This window comes from Quercus robur, chromosome 10, assembly GCF_932294415.1.
Source record: "Quercus robur chromosome 10, dhQueRobu3.1, whole genome shotgun sequence".
Lineage (NCBI taxonomy): Eukaryota > Viridiplantae > Streptophyta > Magnoliopsida > Fagales > Fagaceae > Quercus > Quercus robur.
Window position 1 is genome coordinate 10,154,904 of NC_065543.1, and position 21,698 is coordinate 10,176,601.

The following is a 21,698-nucleotide window of genomic DNA, read 5'->3' on the forward strand; positions in this document are numbered from 1 at the left end:
TTCTTCATTGTCCTATTACTCATTCCCTGTAGACTATTATGCTTCAGGCTTTTGGTATTCATTGGGTTATGCCAAGATCAGTGGCGGGTTTGTTATCTTGTTGGCATCAGTGGCTTGGGAAGCATAATTCGGACATTTGGAATTTGGTTCCAGGGTGCTTTATGTGGATTGTATGGTTGGAACGAAATCATCGTTCCTTTTAGGACAATGAGAAGACGTTGGATAAGTTAAAGGTTTTATGCCAAGGTAGTCTTTTGGAGTGGTCTCGTTGTTGGGGTTTTACTGATTGTTCTTCTCTCTCTGAGTTTATTTCTTCCCTTAGCTTAGTTTCTTGATTACCCTCTTCTTGTTGTACTGTTTGTTCTATTATTTCTTGTTGTTCATTATCATGAACATCTTGTACTTTTCCTTATTTTCTCATTAATAATAGTTTTCTGATTACCTATAAAAAAAATTAATTAATTTTATCATTTTATTCTGTAGTTCAGTATAGTGTTTTATATTTTTTTATCCAGACATATTTGCATGGACTGTAAATCCTAAAATGAGCTTACCGTATGCTTCAAGCATGAAATTATTTGTACCATATGTATGTATTCCCATTTTGTATTATTTGATGCCAACCTTGAACTATTTTGGTGGAAGGGATACATGTTAGAGGGCTAGCTGAGCTTGAAGCCATTTTTGGTAGACAGGATTTGGGTTAGTATAAATGTGTACAGGCATAATGAAGATTGTGAATATGTTAACAACGTAATAATTTTGGCTTAATAGAATTCACTGAAGGCAACAAACTCTTTATCATATTAATATTGAAAAAAGATTAAAAAAAAAACCAGGTTACACTAGATGTCTATACCTGGGGCAACAAGAGCATAAAATAAAACAAAAGACAGAATATACAAAGCTAATAGTATCTCAAAGAATCCAAGGAATCTAGGATCCCTTCAATAGAAAATGCCATAGATGATGAAGTCCATTCATAAAGAGTCCTCAGCAGATAATACTACTTCAACTTCCCCACACTCGACTCCATTCCCTCAAAGCAACGAGCATTAAGCTCTCCCCAAAAACACCACATGAGACACAAGGGAGCTGCTTGCCAAATCCCACCAACCCAATACCTTCCTATCCAACCTCTCCAACATGCAAGCAAATCATACACTGAGTTAGGCCTTGCCCAGGAGTCACCAAAGATACCATACAGCATAGACTACTTCTTACACATATAACACCACTTCATAACAACAATGCCCCTTCATCTTAAATTATCAATTGTTAAGACCCTCCCTAGAGCCACTCTCAGTGGAACCCAAACTTTCCAAATGCTTCTCCACGGAAACACTGCACACCCCCCCTCCCCCTCTTTCAAAACTTTATAGAAGCTCCTCACTTGAAAGCTTGTAGAGGGCGAAGGCCTTCACACCAATTCACCTACCTCCCCAAGTCTAACTTTAGTGTCATAAAGATCCTCTAACAACTGGATCACAGATTCCACTTCCCAGTCTTGTATTGCTCGATTTAACACAGGATTCCAAGAACACTGACCTTGACGAATCTCCATCTAACCTACCATTGTGCCTTTATTGTTTCTCCCAAGTAAAAATAAATGGGGATGTCCCTCCTTAAAGTAGTCTCCACTCTAAACACCCCCCCCCCCCCCCCAAAAAACAACATCCATAATGCCTGAAACGCACTTTAGTACCATAGAAAATCCACATTAAATTATCCCAACCACACCTAATATGCTTCCACATCCCCACCCCATTTGATCCCCACACCTCACCTGTACACTAGTACCCTCCATTGACGCCATATTTAGATTTTATAAACTGTCTCCTTAATGATGTAACTTCAATTTCATAGCACCATAGCCACTTACCTAAACCCCATGGCACATAGGTGCACGACAAGTATTCCAATTGGGGAACAACCTATTTATGAAGATGAAATCTTCCTTGTTAGAGTCTTCCTGTAAGTTGCATCAACTCTGTTGCCAATTTTTAACATTTGTAGCAAACAATTTTATCTTTTTAATCCTCTGGATGATTTTCATTACCTTGGTATTTGATTTAAGTGCTTTCTGCAGTAATAACAGTGAGATAAAAAGTTGCTGTATTTTGACAGCATATGTAATCACGGTTGTAGTTGAAAATGTGTGATTGATGAATTTTAATTATTTACGTCTTAAATCTTGTACTATGCATAACAACACTACACCGATGGTGATGGAAAACATGACATTTGGGTTGTAAAGGTAAGTTAATCATTTTCTTTGTGTTTATGGTTTAATCTTCTTGACAAAGGTTTCAAGGCATGAGTTCTGGATCCTAAGTTATGGAATGTAAATACTGTTTTCAATTTGTCTGGGTTTAGTTTACTTGGTTTATATAAAAATGTAGACTGGGCTTCTCAAGATAAAAGGGCCTCCTTTTTTTTAATTAGATTTCCTATGAAAGTTTCCTGAAAAAATACATAATAATTGGTTGGGCTGCCATGTTTGTACTTTTATTTTTCTTATTTGTTTTTCTTTATTATTAAAGTTTCTTCCTACATTGTAGGAAGAATCTACGAGGATTATCAACTTCTGATTGCCACATCAATTTGTAAGATCTTCATAAATATTTTGCATCGCTTTTGGAGTAACACATTTTGTTGCAGTATATGGATGGATACTCTCCAACTGCCTGTGCCAATGCCATTGCAAGACATATGTATGACCACTGTGTTGGCATGAACTCAATGCTAAATTATGCTAATTTGGATTCAATATTACATCTATATAGTTTCTTTTGCTGTAATCATTTTCAGTCACTCTTGACTTTCTTATGCAAATGAAAATAGCATGCAAATCTATATTATTTATGGGATGTATTTTGAGCAAGTCATATAGGTGAGATTTGAGTTCACTGGGTATTCCCTTTATTTACCTTCATCACATGTAGCCCAGTTCAATCATTGGCATTGTTCATATCATGTCTAATTCAACCTGGAAATTCAAAGCACCTTTCCTTTGGATGTTGTTAATGTAGAGTAAAATGTGTTACCGGATTCACCGGCTAAGACAGAAAAAATCTGCACTGAATCACCATTTCAGTATCAAGTTATAGATACTTTCTATAGAAGGACGCTTGGGTGAATGGCTATGTTGCTTCTACCCCCATGCATATAATATGAGCAACAAAAGTCACAGTTGGTTAATATATATGCATCATGTGTAGACTGGGTGGCGTACATGCTTGGTTAGAGAAAAATGCTTATATGGGTATTAAAGAAACTTTCAAGAATATGGTCTTAGAGAAAATACTAACTAAAAATTAAATGCATGTTGAGTATACTATTGGTGTGATGGTGTGCACAAAAGGGTGAGACCAAATTAGGAAGTGAAATTTAAGTTCAATGGCCAAGTCACACTTTGAAACCTATCTGTAAAATTTCAGTAAGGCTTAGTTTATTTGTATCAAGAATGCACGTTGACTTAGTCTGGTACGTAATTTAGCATTATAGTGTGATCAAATGAGAGATGAAAGTATAAAGGTGATCACAACATAATATGTGGTCACTCAGATCCCTTGCTGGTCACATGGCCTTTCTCATGTGAGGAAGAAGACCAAATTTATGTACAATGGCCACGTAAGCTGGGTTTTTCACTTAAATTTTCATTCATTCTTTTTCTCTTTCTCTTTTTCTTTTTCTTTTTCATTTTTTGGATAGATATGCTATAATTTTAATGTATGACATCAACTCCATGATAATTGTTCTTTATCATTAGATATATTGATGACAGAAGACTTTATTAATTAAGCTAATCGAGATCCACTTCTTAATTGCGCCATTCTTCTCTCTTTCTAGTTCTTCATGACATGAATTTCCTTGTGGATTTCTGTAATCACTTTTTCCACCAATTTCAATTTTCGCTCATTCTGCTCCACCTTACAAGAAGTGTTTTTAACTAAAATGCTAAACAAAAATATAGGACTCCCTCCTCTTCCAGGATTATACTAATTTTTTTAGTTTGTTTTTTTATTATAATCATTTTCTATGAATTAGTTGGGAAAAATAATTAATTAGACTCTTCCCAAGCAATTATTTCTTTAAAAAAAATTCTAAATTAATTGAAAAAAAAAATCAATTCTTAAATAAATATTAAAAATAACTAACTAACTAACTAACTAAAAAGGTTGGTAAAACCGCAAAAGTAACAGATATTACTCAATACTCAAAATAAAAGGTAAAATATTATTTTGGTTCCGAAACTTTACTAAAAGTTTGTTTTTCATTTCTGAACTTTAAAAAGTTATTCTTTCTTCTTTAAATTTTGTAAAGAGATTTTTTTAATAGTTTAAAGATAAAAATAAGGATGAATAATAAACTTCTGGTAAAGTATAAGGAAAAAAAAAAAAAAAAAACAAAATTTTGATAAATGTTACGGATCAAAATATTATTTTACAATATATATATATATATATATAAATGCAAGTGTATGCCTACAACTCATACAGCTGATGACTCATAGAAATAGTATTTAATTAAGACAACGTCATTCCATTTAAAGACACCTTAGAGACACACGTTTAACAACGACATTTTTTTTGTGTAAAGAAGATTGATATGAGATATAGTCTTCCTCATCTTCTTTCAGTGGTTATATAAGGCAAATCATATCATTCTCAAGTTCTTATTTTCGGTTAAAAAATATATCTTGAGCAAAAAGTGAGAAATAAGTTCACACCTTTATAGTTTGAGAATTGATTAGTCAAAATTGTAACACACACAAGAGTAGACCAAAAAAACTTGCATTTTTGGAAATTATTCAGTTTATTTTTGTACAAAAAAATTAGAGCCAAATTATCTTTCGACTTGTCACAAAAATTTTCTTAATAGGACAAGACAAGCATAGAGAAATTCAAGTGCGTAGTTAGTTAAACTGCTTTATAATCACAATTGAACACATTAAATAGAATGTGCTTATTACCTAGATGTCGCATTGAACAATGGTTCTCCTTTTGCTATATCTGTAAGAGAAGAAAAGTTGGGAATATAGTGAAACGCTTGGAAGGAAAATAAATTTTCAATTATATGAAACTTTTAATCTTAGGTCCACTGAATTGAAAGAAACCAAATTCTTGTTTTTGAGTAATAACAAGATGTCACCATTGTGGCATAAACCTGGGATTTGTGAAATGTGCTCAAAACACCTCAGTTTTCTTACAGTGGATTCAATATTGTATGCCTTAGTCCAAGATGCTTGGACACCATAATCCTTCATTACCCATATATGAAAGCACCATCTATCGTTGCTAGGATCTTCACCAATGGCAAGACAACCCCCTAACACCCTAATATTGATCCCCCACTTCAGCCACATAGACTACTCCATCTCAAGAGATGGTGAAACCATTTGAAAACATTCATCCTCCACATTAAAGGAACATATAAACTAAGTTACATAAGGGGATATTACAACCCAATGAATAATCCCATTGAGAAAAACATTTGTTGTTGTGTCACCGCGCACATCATCACCAACATTAACCCTCTTCCAAACACCATTGCCTTTCACCCCTAGTGTGTACACAAGAGTCGGCATATGTTTACTTCAACTCCATACTCTTTGGACAAGAGAACGACCTTGTAAACTTCAGTCTTAGGACAAAATTCGAGATGAGGACACACAAGAGAGGATGTAAGTTTGTTGTCATGCCTAACCATGATGAACTCACCAGTTATTAGACACAAACAACCGATCCAATTTCTCAAAGTCCCCATACACCTCACCTAGCAATATCAACCCATTGCATGAATCTACCATGCAATGTTTCACAATAAAAATCATGATTTTTATTGTCAAGATGGACCAGGTAGAGGAGGTGGTCTTTGATTTTAGGTTGGAGGATGATCAAGTTGGGGTTCACTCTTGTTCTGTACAATTGAGTGAAAGTGGGGTCCTTGAGAAGATGGAACCATTTCTTGCAAACAAACCTGCAACTAAATACAGTTTTGAAAGACAGTCATGACAGAATTTGTCACAATATTGTAGGGAAGATGTGAGATATAGTCAGTACCATCGCTTGGTTCTGCCAATGTTTCATCTTCTTCTACTACTTTGGCTTTATTCTCCATGGTGGTTGTTGGGTTGGAATTGATAAGAATTAAGATACGATCCAAATAGCCTATAACTAAATATTATAGGTATTACAAGACTTTGCAAATTGCTTTTGAATTTTTATCTTTTAAAATACTATTACTGTGCAATTATGACTTAACTAAATAATATAGGTATAACAAGACTTTGCAAGTTGATTTTTAATTTTTTTTCTCTTTTAAAATATTACAATGCAATTATGACTTTCCTTAGGTTACCAGGTATGAGTTTATCCCTTTTAGAATATTACAAGGAAATTTTAGAAAAAAAATAGTGTTTTGAAAGCATTACCAATAATATTTTCCTGTAAAATTAAAAAGTAAATAAAATTTTACCTTAGTCATAATTGAACTAAATTTTTTATGAATAATTTGAGCTATATTTTGGGGAAAAAATTTACATTCTTATGTTTACCAAACAATTCAAATTTAAGCTTGACTTTTAAACAAGTCTCACTCAAAAATAATAATGTGTCCATGAATAAACTTATAAACATGAGACTAATTTAAGTTTTTATATATATATATATATGTGGGGTAATTTCCCGCACAAGCTGTTTGTTTGCTTTGGGGAGCCAAGCCCGCACGGTTTTGTTCTCAAGAACGAGTATGGGAAGACTCTGGGTGCAGTCTCACATCGGCAAGAGAAGCGCCCCACTCATGCCTTATAAGCGCTTGACACAAGTATGAGTGTACCACTACCAAAGCGGACAAATAGCTTGTGCGGGAAATTACCCCACAAAAGTGTAGTAGTGGTAGAGGCGTGCCTTGCACAGGGGTAACAAAACCATGCACTTGGCGCCCCACTCATGCCTTGTGTGTGTGTGTGTGTGTGTGTGTGTGTGTGTGTGTTTGTTTCAAAAAAAAAAAAAAAAAAAAAAAAAAAAAATTGTAGTAAAAATTATATAATTTTTAACAACAATCTAATTTTTATAAATTCATTAATGACAATCATTCTGTCTCATTAACTCAAATAATATAATTTCAACTATAATTTAGTTATTGATTATTAACATAGATTTGTAAAGGGGTTAAAAAATTTAGTCATGGTTTTATCATATAGAGGAAAAAAAAAAGTTATTCAAGTAGCTTGTAAACAAACCCCAGCTTATTCAACAAAGAAATAAACCTAGGCTTGAATATGTAATTTATTTGGGGAAAAGTTCAAGCTCGATTCATATTCAAAAGAAAATTAAATCAACAATCATGAACTTTCAATATTTAGTGAACTAAATTGGTAATAATGTTTTTTCTAAAACATTTTTTTAGAAGAGTTTATATAAATATATATAAATATATATATATATATATATACATTATGACAACTATTTATTAGCTGTTTTATAGGAGGCTAAACTTTAACTAACCATATACTAAACCATGGTTACGAGACTCATATTACAAGTAAAATACTTTACTTGCACAACAAGTAAAATATTCTTACGTGTAAACACCACAAGCTTTAACAATATTTTCCAACATAACAAAATCAATCCAATTTTATTGAAATTCAACATATTATCATATCCAATATTCAACCACATACCAATACAATCTAGCACTTGCAAATCAACACTGACCTTGTCATATCACACACAATAGATACGATCCTATAAAATAAAATAATTAATAAAAATTATTTTTTATAATTCTTCGATGTCCCATTCAAAAAAGGGTTTACATCAAAATAGAGTTTTACAAAACAATCGTAGTTACTCCATATATTGTCTTGAAAGTCCTATTTATAATATTTTATTAAGATAAAAAATTTATAAGAAAAAAAAAAATCTATGCCAACCAGATTAGCACTTTTTCATCTTAACTGAATCTATGTTTAGGTTTTCAATCAACTCTATTGTTATACATTAATTTCGCAAAACAATGTCTAGGGAGTCCAACAAGATACCAAGTTGCTTGGATGCAAAAGTAATCAATTTCTGTATAGTGAAGTATATGTTGGTAATTTCATAATGAATCTGCTAAAGTAATTCAGTTTTGTATAATGAATCTTCCATGAAAGATTTTGCATAATGAAGTTACCAAAAGAACAATAATATTCAAAATTATGGGTCTTTATTCTTCATTGTCAAATCCTAATGAAATTTGCACAGGTTTCTTAAATTGAACAATAATACCATGATTATAATAAAATGTGTAGAAATAACAAAAATCAATGGCAACAACTAAACAAGTGGTGATAATAATGTTATTAAAAATGTTTGAATTTACATTGAGATAGAACATGGAAAAAAAAATTACTACACTTTGTTTTTTAATGTATAATGTAGAGAAAACTAGGGTTCATTCGAATGTCCAACCACAATAACGTAATAATTATTTTAATAATTAATTAATAGAAAAATAAATAAAATAAACCTATAATATTAGTTGTAGGGACACGATTTTTAACGACCCAAGGATAACATTGGGTTCGTATGTAATGGGCCCGAACAATATGATTTGTAGAGAGTGGGTTTGAAAGGCCTGCCCTTGGTCGCCAGGCAACGGTCTATCCTGATTTTATGAGAGCTCATATAAAGGTAGGTTTGGCCTGGATAGCTAAGCCTTACATCGATGTAGCTTGAAGGGTTTGACTCCTCGGACTTAGTCCGAGGAGCATTGCATTCTCACCATTCTTCTTTTTTGTAGGATCCTTCTATATCCCCCCCTTTCTCTCTCAGCTCTCTTTCCCTTTTATACTAGTGTTTACTTCCCGTTCTTCATCTACGTATCAGTTTTTCTTTTGTGGGGTAATGACTCGTCCTATCAATCCATACATCAGAGTGGTTGGAGGTGGTTGGGAAAAGTTAAATAGCATGGTCTGGAGTATGGGCTTGTCAGGTGTAGGGCTCCACATTACGGTGTTGGCAGCTTTCTCCCTTGTACTGCTCTTGTACTGAGTTTGTCCTTTTCTTCAGGCGTTTTGTGAGGTGTTGAGCGTGAGATCGTCCTTGGCCACATCCTTGGGCCTTTAAGGGGCTTTCATCATACGTCCTCGGCAGTAGGGCTCCTAGGCCTGGGCTTTGGGCCCTTAATACAAAGTGGGCTGGGACCTCAGATTTCGGGCCCCACAATATCCCCTCAAAATCCTACTGCCCAGCCTTATTGTTGGGGAGGAGGGTTTTGGTAATGTTAGGCCCAAACCATGATTGGCCCAGCTCAACATTTCTTTAATGCTGGGGTTTTTTCGTTTGCATGGGGGGCGCGCCAAATTTGTGAGACATCCCTCTAGGTTTTCTCGCGCGGCATCCTCAACGTTTCAGTGTTCAAGGCGCACCATTAATACGTTTCCTTCACGAGGTTATTCAAACCTTGCGGTTGCAGATGGTGTTGGAAATTGTGCTAGGACCGTCTTGTCTGTAGCACTTATTGGAAACTTGCATGGATTAAATGCCACCGGTTTGCTCTCTACATAAATAGGGTAGGGAGTCACTCCCCTTGCATATAAACCCTTCTGCTCCCTTCAGAATCATAATCCTTCTGCCATACTCACAATCTCCATTTCCAGTGCTATCCAGCCTCAGAGCAATATGTTTGAGGCATGGGTGGGGATGAAGGATCTTCACCCGCTTCAGAGGCACCAAATCCTTCCGAGACTCAAGGTGATGTGGTCTGGACAGGGGAGGCACAGATTCAAGATAATCCTCCGTTTTGACAAGGGGGAAATGGTATTTCTCCCTCTTTCAGTCAAAATCCGAAGCAGGTACTGGTCGCATCAGATTCTTGGTGCGTTAGAAGTAAGGTTTTCCGCCATCAGCGCCGTCTGCTCTATCGCATGCGTGGTTATACGGAGGCTCATCAACTTCCGGTTCCCTGCACCTTTTCTTCAACGGTGCTAGCCCGAAGTCAGGCTCTCTGCACCTTTTCTTCTATGGTGCAAGCCCCAAGTTGGGTTCTTTTGCTGCCTGAGTCGTAGGCATGTAAAAGTATTGAGGAATGGTCTCCTTAGTCAACATTTCGGAACGGCAGTATCCCTCTTCTCTGCACCTCTTCTTCGGCTTTTTCTTCACTCTCTTGTATCTTTTCTTTCCGCTTATGTAGTTAGCTTTTAGTATAAGCTTATTCAAGCTTTTTCATTGTACGTTGTACTGTTTCTTTGTGCTAATAAAAGATGAATTTGTTTCCCTCTAAATATTTTTCTTTTCCGCGGCAATTACTTTGTGAATGAGTAAGCTACATGTATATTTTCCTTTAATGATAGTTAGGACAGGAAACCTTGTGACAAAAAACTACCAATTTGAACCTATTGAAACTATCAAATGTAATAACACCAATCAATAGCAAATTAAACTTATGAGACTAACCGAGATAACGGTTGAGTGTACCGCAACGCGGGTGAGGTAGGTGCCCGAGAATGAGGAACCCAAAATAACCCATCCGAGAGGGTTGCCGAGTAGTGTGGAACTTTGGCCGTGTTTTCGATAATACCTGGCCTCTGCTCCGAGGACCGAGGTTTGATTGTACCGGGTTGTGCCCAAAACTTGCATCATTTATTTTTTTTATTTAAGTAGTTGGTTTTCCCATAGGCTTGAGTCCGAGGACCATATAAGGCCTTGGTTCTGTCCAAAACTTGTATTTTTTCTATTAAGTAGTTGGTTTCCGCATAGGCTTGAGTCCGAGGACCATACAAGGCCTTGGTTCTGTCTAAAACTTGTATTTTTTCTTTCAAGTAGTTGGTTTCCCCATAGGCTTGAGTCTAAGGACCATACAAGGCCTTGGTTCTGTCCAAAACTTGTATTTTTTCTTTTAAGTAATTGGTTTCCCCATAGGCTTAAGTCCGAGGACCATACAAGGCTTTGGTTCTGTCCAAAACTTGTATTTTTTCTTTTACTTATTTACTTTTCGAAGGTTAGCCCCTCGACCAAGGTGGGGAGAGTTAGCTTGATGTTAGAAGCCACTAGAGCTGCCCGTGCCATCGGCACTGTGAGGCGTAGCCCCTAGCGAAAATTTATGTCGGAGCAACAACTGCATGTCGATGGAAATGGAGGGACCTTTGCAGACCTTTGCTTGATAGAGGCTTGACTCCACCACCACCTGTGCCAACGCGCAAGCCTTCCCACAGACGGCGCCAATTGTAGGGACACGATTTTTAACGACCCAAGGATGACATTGGGTTTGTATGTAATGGGCCCGAATAATATGATTTGTAGAGAGTGGGTTTGAAAGGCCTGCCCTTGGTCGCCGGGCAACGGCCTGTCCTGATTTTATGAGAGCTCATACAAAGGTAGGTTTGGTCTGGATAGCTAAGCCTTACATCGATGTAGCTTGAAGGGTTTGACTCCTCGGACTTAGTCCGAGGAGCATCGCATTCTCACCATTCTTCTTTTTTGTAGGATCCTTCTATATCCCCCCCTTTCTCTCTCAGCTCTGTTTCCCTTTTATACTAGTGTTTACTTCCCGTTCTTTATCTACGTGTCAGTTTTTCTTTTGTGGGGTAATGACTCGTCCTATCAATCCATACGTCAGAGTGGTTGGGGGTGGTTGGGAAAAGTTAAATAGCATGGTCTGGAGTATGGGCTTGTCAGGTGCAGGGCTCCACATTACGGTGTTGGCAGCTTTCTCCCTTGTACTGCTCTTATACTGAGTTTGTCCTTTTCTTCAGGCATTTTGTGAGGTGTTGAGCGTGAAATCGTCCTCAGCCACATCCTTAGGCCTTTAAGGGGCTTTCATCATACGTCCTCAGCAGTAGGGCTCCTCGGCCTGGGCTTTAGGCCCTTAATACAAAGTGGGCTGGGACCTTAGATTTCGGGCCCCACATTAGTAATCTTCAAAGATTAGATAGACATTCTTGTATTTTTTTTTTTTTTTTGAGTAACCAATAATACTTACTAGAACATACACAAAAATAGTAATACTAGTGTCTTAAATTGGGTTTATAATACATTAAATAATTAGAATATAATTACAAAAAGGTCTAACCTTTTAACATAATAATATTTCAACTAATTATTATACTAATATAATTAAAAAACAATTCTCCAAATTTAAACCATAGTTAAAAAAATCAAACTAAAAGTTAATCCGACTGAAAGATTGGTTCACTAGTTCAACTGAAGATTCATTAGTTAAACCGTAGGTTTATTAATTAATTAAATAATATATTTTAATGATAATTATAAAAGCAACTAAATTAAAAATTAAAATACTCTATTTAGGTAAATTAATAAATTATAACAACAAAAAAATTATGTCATGAACAGAAAGTTAGAGAATATAAATAAAATAAATAAATAAATAAACACATTATTCATGAAAATCATCCAATAATTAGTTCTTTCTTTCTAATTCTTCATGACATGAACTTCCTCCCTAATTTTTGTCATCGATGTCAAATCCAAATTTTGTGTAATTCACTCACTTCAAATTTCGACGTACTAAAACAATTTATTACAACAACTCAACCCTGTACTTGGAAAAACAAACATCTCCATGGACGAGCTCAACATCTGAGAACAGAGAGGGAAAATGATGAGTTCAATTATCATTGCTGTCTCAATCTATACCCAACACTCAAGCAAATCATACACTGACTTTAGAGACACATGTTTAACAACAACATTGTTTTTGTGTAAAGAGGATTGATATGAGATATAGTCTTCCTCATCTTCTTTCAGTGGTTATATAAGGCAAAACATATCATTCTCAAGTTCTTGTTTTTGGTTAAAAAATATATCTTGAGCAAAAAGTGAGAAATAAGTTCACACCTTTATAGTTTGAGAATTGATTAGTCAAAATTGTACCACACACAGGAGTAGACCAAACAAACTTGCATTTTTGGAAATTATGCAGTTTATTTTTGTACAAGAAAAGTAGAGCCAAATTATCTTTCGACTTGTCAAAGATATTTTTCTTAATAGGACAAGACAAGCATAGAGAAATTCAAGTGCGTAGTTAGTTAAACTACTTTATAATCACAATTGAACACATCAAATAGAATGTGCTTATTACCTCGATGTCGCATTGAACAATGGTTCTCCTTTCGCTATATCTGTAAGAGAAGAAAAGTTGGGAATATAGTGAAACGCTTGGAAGGAAAATAATTTTTTAATCATATGAAACTTTAATCTTTGGGTCCACTAAATTGAAAGAAATCAAATTCTTGTTTTTGAGTGATAACAAGATGTCACCATTGTAGCATAAACCTAGAATTTGTGAAATGTGCTCAAAACACCTCAGTTTCCTTACCGTGGATTCAATATTGTATGCCTTAGTCCAAGATGCTTGGACACCATAATCCTTCATTACCCATATATGAAAGCACCATCTATCATTGCTAGGATCTTCACCAATGGCAAGACAACCTCCTAACACCCCAAGATTGATCCCCCACTTCAGCCACATAGACTGCTCCATCTCAAGAGGTGGTGGAACCATTCAAAAACACTCATCCTCCACATCAAAGGAACATATAAACTGAGCTACATGAGGGGATATTGCAACCTAATGAATAATCCCATTGAGAAAAACATTTGTTGTTGTGTCACCATGCACATCATCACCAACATTAACCCTCTTCCAAACACCATTGCCTTTCACCCCTATTGTGTACACAAGAGTCGACATATGTTTACTTACTTCAACTCTAGACTCTTTGGACAAGAGAACCACCTTGTAAACTTGAGTCTTAGGACAAAATCCGAGGGGAGGAGACACAAGAGAGGATGTAAGGTTGTTGTCAGGCCTAACCATGACGAACTCACCAGTTATTAGATTACACACAAACAATCAATCCAATTTCACAAAGTCCCCATACACCTCACCTAGCAATATCAACCCATTGCATGAATCCACCATGCTATGTTTCACATAACATCTGATACCTAAATGGGTGGCAAAGTTTACTCTAGCACTGGAGTTATGCACATGATTTTTATTGTCAAGATGGATCAGGTAGAGAAGGTGGTCTTTCATTTTAGGTTGGAGGATGATCAAGTTAGGGTTCGCTATTGTTCTATACAATTGAGTGAAAGTGGGGTCCTTGAGAAGATGGAACCATTTCTTGCAAACAAACCTATAGCTAAATACGGTTTTGAAGTGCAGTTATGACAGAATTTCTATCAGGATATTGTAGGGAAGATGTGAGATATAGTCAGTACCATTACTTGGTTCTGCCAATGTTTCATCTTTTTCTACTGCTTTGGCTTTGTTCTCCATTGTGGTTGTTGGGTTGGAATTGATAAGGATTAAAATACGATCCAAATAGCCTATAACTAAATAATATAGGTATTACAAGACTTTGCAAATTGATTTTGAATTTTTATCTTTTAAAATATTATAGTGCAATTATGACTTAATAACTAAATAATATAGGTATAACAAGACATTGCAAGTTGATTTTTAATTTTTTTTTTCTCTTTTAAAATATTACAATGCAATTTTGACTTTCCTTAAGTTACCGAGTTTGACTTTATCCCTTTTAGAATAATACAAGGAAATTTTAGAAAAAAATAGTGTTTTAAAAGCATTACCAATAATATTTTTCTGTAAAATTAAAAAGTAAATAAAATTTTACCTTGGCCATAACTGAACTAAATTGTTTATGAATAATTTGAGCTATATTTTAGGGAAAAAAATTTATGTTCTTGTGTTTACCAAACAATTCAAATTTAAGCTTGACTATTAAACAAGTCACACTCAAATATAATAATGTGTTTGTGAATAAGTTTATAAACATGAGACTAATTTAAATTTATATATAATCTTATATGTTTATATGTATGCTTTTCTAAAAATATATTTATATAGACTTGCGATTGAATTTTGTAAATTGTAAATGAGTTTATACAATATCAAATTATTATTTGTAGTTTATTGATAATATAAAAAATCAATTTGCAGTAAAAATTATATAATTTTTAACAACAAGAGGTTGGTGAATCTAATTTTTATAAATTCATTAATGAAAATCATTCTATCTCATTAACTCAAATAATATAATTTTAACTAGAATTTAGTTATTGATTATTAACATAGATTTGTAAAGGGGTTAAAAAATTTAGTCGTGGTTTTATCATATAGAGGAAAAAAAAAAGTTATTCAAGTAACTTGTAAACAATCCCAGCTTGTTCCACAAAGAAATAAATCCAAGCTTGAATATGTAATTTATTTGGGGATGAGTTAAAGCTCAATTCATATTCAAAATTAAATTAAATCAACAATCCTGAACTTTCAATACTTAGTGAACTAAATTGGTAATAATGTTTTTTCTAAAACATTTTTTTTTTTATAGGAGTTTTATATATATAAATATATATATGTATATACATTATGTCAAATATTTGTTAGTTGTTTTATAGAAGGATAAACCTTAACTAACTATATACTAAACCATGGTTACTAGACTCATGATACAAGTAAAATACTTTACTTGCACAACAAGTAAAATAGTTTTACGTGTAAACACCACAAGCTTTAACAATATTTTCCAGCATAACAAAATCAATCCAATTTTATTGAAATTCAACATATTATCGTATCCAATATTCAACCATATACCAATACAATCTAGCACTTGCAAATCAACACTAACCTTGTCATATCACACGCAATAGATATGATCCTATAAAATAAAATAATTAATAAAAAATTATTTTTCATAATTCTTCGATATCCCATTCAAAAAAGGGTTTACATCAAAACAAAGTTTTACAAAACAATGGTAGTTACTCTATATATTGTCTTGAAAGTCCTAATTATAATATTTATTAAGATAAAAAATTTATAAGAAAAAAAAAATCTATGCTAACCAAATTAGCACTTATTCATCTTAATTGAATCTATGTTTAGGTTTTCAATCACCTCTCTTGTTATACATTAATTTTGCACAACAATGTCTAGGGAGTCCAACAAGATACAAGTTGCTTGGATGCAAAAGTAATCAATTTTTGCATAGTGAAGTATATGTTGGTAATTTCATAATGAATCTGCTAAAGTAATTTAGTTTTGTATAATGAATGTTCCATGAAAGATTCTGCATAATGATGTTACCAAAAGAACAATAATATTCAAAATTATGGGTCTTTATTCTTCATTGTAAATTCCTAATGAAATTTGCACAGGTCTCTAAAATTGAACAATAATACCATGATTATAATAAAATGTGTAGAAATAACAAAAATCAATGGCAACAACTAAACAAGTGGCAATAATAATGTTATTAAAAATGTTTGAATTTACATTGAGATAGAAAATGGAAAACAAAATTACAACGCTTTTTTTTTTTTTTTTGTATAATGTAGAGAAAACCAAGGTTCATTCGAATGTCCAACCATAATAACGTAATAATTATTTTAATAATTAATTAATAGAAAAATAAATAAATAAACATGTAATATTAGTAATCTTCAAAAATTAGATAGACATTCTTGTATTATTATTATTTTTCTTAATAAACAATAATACTTATTAAAACATACATGAAAATAGTAACACTAGTATTTTAAATCGGGTTTATAATACGTTAAATAACCAGAGTACAGCTACAAAAAGGTCTAACATTTTAACATATTAACATTTCGACTAATTATTATACTAATATAATTAAAAACCAATTCTCCAAATTTAAACCATAGTTTAAAAAATTGAACTAAAAGTTAACCCAACTGAAAGATTGGTTCACTAGTTCAATCAATGATTCATTAGTTAAACCGTAGGTTTATTAATTAATTAAATAATGTATTTTAATTATAATTATAAAGGCAACTAAAATAAAATTAAAATAATCTATTTAGGTAAATTAATAAATTATAACAACAACAAAAATTACATCATAAGCAGAAAGTTAGAGAATATAAATGAATAAATAAATAAACACATTATTCATGTAAATCATCCAAAAATTAGTTCTTTCTTTCTAATTCTTCATGACATGAACTTCCTCCCTAATTTTTTTTCGATTGATGTCAAATCCAAATTTTGTGTAATTCACTCACTCCAAATTTCAACGTACTAAAACAATTTATTACAACAACTCAGCCCTATGCTTCGAAAAATAAACTTCTCCATGGACGAGCTCGACATCTGAGAATAGAGAGGGAAAATGATGAGTTCAATTGTCATTGCTGTCTCAATCCATACCCATCACGCCTAAGGTAGAAGAGAATCAGCTGTGGATGTTTGCTTCAACCGAGACCGGACTGCTGGAGTTGAATGGTTTGAGTTGTGATTTTTGTTGTCTTACGTGAGGAGTTGGTAGGAGTGGAATTTTTTTTTTTTTTTTTTTTTTTTTTGGGTGAACTGGTTTGGGTTTGAGAGGAATGAGAGAAAGGCAATTTGGTCTCTGTCGTAAAAAAATACTAACTCGCAAGACATAAAGAAGCACTTAAATATTAGTTCAAACTAAGAGAAAATAGACTTTGGTTCCAAAGATCTAAAATCATGTGGGCAAAATTTGGTGGTAGAAATTCAAAATTTTTTCACAACCACGCTTCTTAAAGGAAGAGAAAAAATCTGATCCGAAGATTGAAAGACCATAATGGCTGTGTGATTGATAACAATGAGGTTATAGTTGAATGTCTTGTGCAATACTACCAGGACCTTCTCCAAACAGCCAACCAGCAATTCTGTACCTCGGCGACAAATTCCATTCAAAGAGTCATTACTGAGGAGATGAACTCCATGCTCTCATCTGAGTTCACTCATATGGAGGTCAAGCAAGCCATCAACCAAATGGCCCCGCTAAAGGCCTTCGAGCCTGATGGTATGCCACCTCTCTTCTATCAATATTACTGGAATTTAATTGGAGATGATATTTCTGATATTGTGTTACATTATCTTAATTTTGCTACTTTACCTGAACACCTCAATCACACTTTTATTACTCTCATTCCAAAAAAGAAAAATCCTGAATTTGCCTCTGAATTTAGACCTATCAGTTTGTGTAACGTTTTGTATAAAATTTTCTCCAAAGTCATAGCAAATAGACTTAAGAAAATTTTGCCTGATATTATTACTGAGAATCAAAGTGCTTTCACTAAAAGTCGTCTTATCTCTGACAATATATTGGTAGCTTTTGAGTATTTACATAGTATGCAGAGTCATAAAGGTAAGGAAGACTATATGGCCATCAAGCTTGACATAAGCAAAGCGTATGACAAAGTATAATGGTCTTACTTGTCTTCAATCATGGAAAAAATGGGATTCACAGAGCACTGGATCAATCTCATGATGCTATATGTCAAAACAGTGACATATTCCATACTAGTAAATGGGGAACCTAAAGGCATGATCACACCAACAAGAGGCATTCGCCAAGGAGACCCACTCTCTCAATTCCTGTTCTTACTTTGCATTGAAGGCCTCAATGGTCTACTTAATCAAGCCTCTCATCAAGGACACATTAAGGGCTACTCTCTTTGTAGAAATAGCCCACGACTAACCCATCTTTTGTTTGCAGATGATAGCCTGTTGTTTTGCAGGGCCACCATAGAGGAGTGTCAAAGGATTCTGAATATTTTGGAAGTGTATGGGAAATGCTCAGGTCAACAAATTAATCGAAGCCAAACAACAATTTTCTTCTGTAAATCTACCAGTGATGATATCAGAAATCAAATAAAGTTGGCACTTGGGGTACCAGAAATTATTCAGTATGAAAAATACTCGGGGTTACCATCCTTGGTGGGAAGAAACAAGAAAGCAAGCTTCAATTATATTAAGGAACGAGTGTGGAAAAAATTGCAGAGCTAGAAGGAGAAACTCCTATCACAAGCTGGAAGAGAGATCTTAATAAAAGCAGTCGATTAAACTATTCCAACCTACACTATGAGTTGTTTCAAACTTCTCTTGGGGCTTTGCTCATAAATCAAGAGCTTGATAAGAAGATTTTGGTGGGGTCAGAATATCGGAGGAAAATTCATTGGGTGAAGTGGGATACACTCTGTCTCCCTAAGAAGGAAGGTGGTATAGGCTTCAAGGATCTAGCCAACTTCAATGATGCTTTCTTGGCCAAGCAAGCCTAGAGATTACTTCATAATAAAGATTCCCTCTTTTATAGAGTCTTTAAAATGAAGTTTTTTCCAAATTGTAGTATCTGGGAGGCTCAAGAATCTAGTTCTGGCTCACATGCTTGGCATAGCATTCTAAAGGGAAGAGATGTGCTACTGAAGGGGGCAAGATGGAGGGTTGGGTGCGGAGAAGCAATTAGTATTTGGAATGATATGTGACTACCATCACAGGATCATCCATAAGTCCTCTCTGACATGGTACCAGGCTTTGAAGATGGAAGAGTTTCTGACCTCATTAATCCGATCACAAGAATATGGGACTCAGATTTAGTGCATGGATTGTTGTCACCTGATGAAGCTGCCCTGGTCCTCAGCATCCCTTTAAGCTGCACCCTAGTGGAGGACAAGATCATTTGGCCCTTTACCCCATCAAGTATTTACACTGTAAATTCGGGTTCAAAATTTCTTGCAAAACTAACTTCTATGCAGGTTCCTTCAGTCAACACGCAACAGCATAATGAAGTGTGGAATCAGATTTGGGGGCTCAATGTACCCAAGAAGGTGCGGAACTTGATGTGGCAAGCATGCAAAAAAGCCATTCCAATGAAGAGGAGGATCTTATTGGAAGACAAGTGTGAGTAATGTGGGGTTGAGGCCGAAACAATATTCCATGCATTGTGGGAGTGCGCCATGCTAGATGACATTTGGGATGCTGTTCCAGATTTTGAAGACCAAAGACATCTTGGCATCTCAAATATTAGAGACTTGATCACATTGGTCCGTGAGAAAAGGAAAAATAGTGACCTCATGGCCATGGTGATGTGGATGATATGGCATAGGCGAAACCAAATCCGAGTGAGCACAAATGACTTTCCCAAAGCTCAGGTTCTCCAACAAGCATCTCATACCCTTGCTACTTTCCAACATAGCCAATACTCCCTTGGTCAACCTTCAGCAGTTATTCGACCCCAGCCCCGTGCTTAATGGAGTCCACCTCCAGCGAATTGTCTCAAAATAAACTTTGATGGGGCAGTTTTTCTAGAGCTGGGCAAGGCGGGTCTAGGAGTGGTAGTCCATGATTATCAAGGAAAGGCTATAACTTCATTGTTAGAGCAAGCTCCTCTACCATTTTCGCCAAGGGAGTCAATTCTATACTGTACCGGCCGATACCGCCGGAATATACCGTACCAGCAAGCAAACTAGTACATATAACTCCCCTGTTTCGTATCGAAAAAAATACCGATCGTATTGGCCAATTTCGGGCAATACCGGCCGGTATAGAAAAAAAGTTTTAATTTTTTTATTTTTAAGTTTTGTAATTTTTGAATTTTTGTTAGGGCAGAATGGTAACTTATTTGCATTAATTTATTAGTATTATTTGTTTTCTTAGTATGCAATGGTAACTTTTAAGCTTTCTATTTTTTATATTGTGTGTTTTTTTTTTTTTTTCTTTTAATTGATACTAAAGTCTAAAACCATGAATAATTAGTTTTGAATTGAGGAAATGTTTTATGGTAAACTTTTATATTTATTATAATATATATATATACACACACATACATACATACATATATATATGTACGACACCGAGCTCCCAAAGCCCATACTGGCCTTGGGCCCAGACCCATCTAGGCCCCGGGCCCAAGCCCATACCGGCCTTGGGCGCAGGCCCAGCAGAAAGTTCCAGTTACCTTATGCCCTTCTTGAAACTGCCTTAGAGCAAAAACAAGTTTTGGGTATTAAGTTCCCGGGGTTAACCGGTTAAATCGTTCCCGATAGAGCGCATGAGTCATATCCGGGAAGGTCATGATATGCACGGGAACGTGAGTTGCCGAACATAATCGGTGAAAATGGAGCCAAGTTCCAAGATCATAAATGCTGCACCGCCCTTTCACCTAAACAACCACTTTAACCAGATAATACTGGACCTTCAATAGCACTAACGGTGACTGTAATCATGATCTCCCCACTAACCTTGGCTATAAATAGAAGAAAGTTGGGAGAAGAAGGGGTTCAGAAAAATGGAGAGAAAATAGTCAAGGAGAGAGTATCAACTAAGGGTTGCTTTGAGTCTCTCTGCCGAGGACGACCCATTGTAGGAAATCCTCAAACCCACTACAAATAAATTGTGAGCCCAAGTGATCTAAGGCCCAGAATTCTTGTACTTGGTTCTTACAATTGGCGCCCACCGTGGGGCTCTCCTACGAAGCTGTGGTTCGAGTGAGACTCAAGCAAAGAAGATGTCTGAGGAGCGTTCAGGAGGGCACGTTCCGAGCAATTCCGCAGGATCTTCTCGGGGATTGACGTGGAGGGAGAGAAGGCAGAAGCGGCTGGAGGATAGGGGGCATCCAAGAGGAGAGGAAAGGTCCGGATTGGGAGAAGGATCGGCCCAGACACACCGGACGATTTCAAACGTCTCAGCACATCGGGAACATGATGATAGAGACCGGGAGCTGGAGCGGTTGCGCAGATTGGTAATGGACTTGGAGCTGGAAGCAAGGGGTCGGCGCCACGAAAGGAACCACAACCCCCAACCCAGGAGGAACCGTGGCGAGGAAGGTTCCAGCCGATCTGTTACACAACAACACCGAGACCGATCACGTTCTCAAGAGT

The 21,698-nt window shown here is 35.3% G+C and overlaps 1 protein-coding gene across 17 annotated transcripts in view; it reads left to right on the plus strand.

Annotated features, from left to right (window-relative positions):
• The window catches only part of LOC126702769 (F-box protein At3g07870-like), a 101,973-nt gene that overhangs the window by 61,870 nt on the left and 18,405 nt on the right, over window positions 1–21,698 (plus strand). For 2 of the 17 annotated variants that reach the window (XM_050401604.1, XM_050401606.1), the window contains one exon: window positions 2,562–2,817. The exons of 14 other annotated variants lie outside the window; for them this stretch is intronic. In XM_050401604.1, the coding sequence (XP_050257561.1) occupies window positions 2,562–2,610 (49 nt within the window). In that variant the 3' untranslated portion in view covers window positions 2,611–2,817. Of the gene's footprint in view, window positions 1–2,561; window positions 2,819–21,698 lie in introns of those variants that run through there. One more of the 17 variants, XM_050401605.1, reaches the window with a different exon arrangement.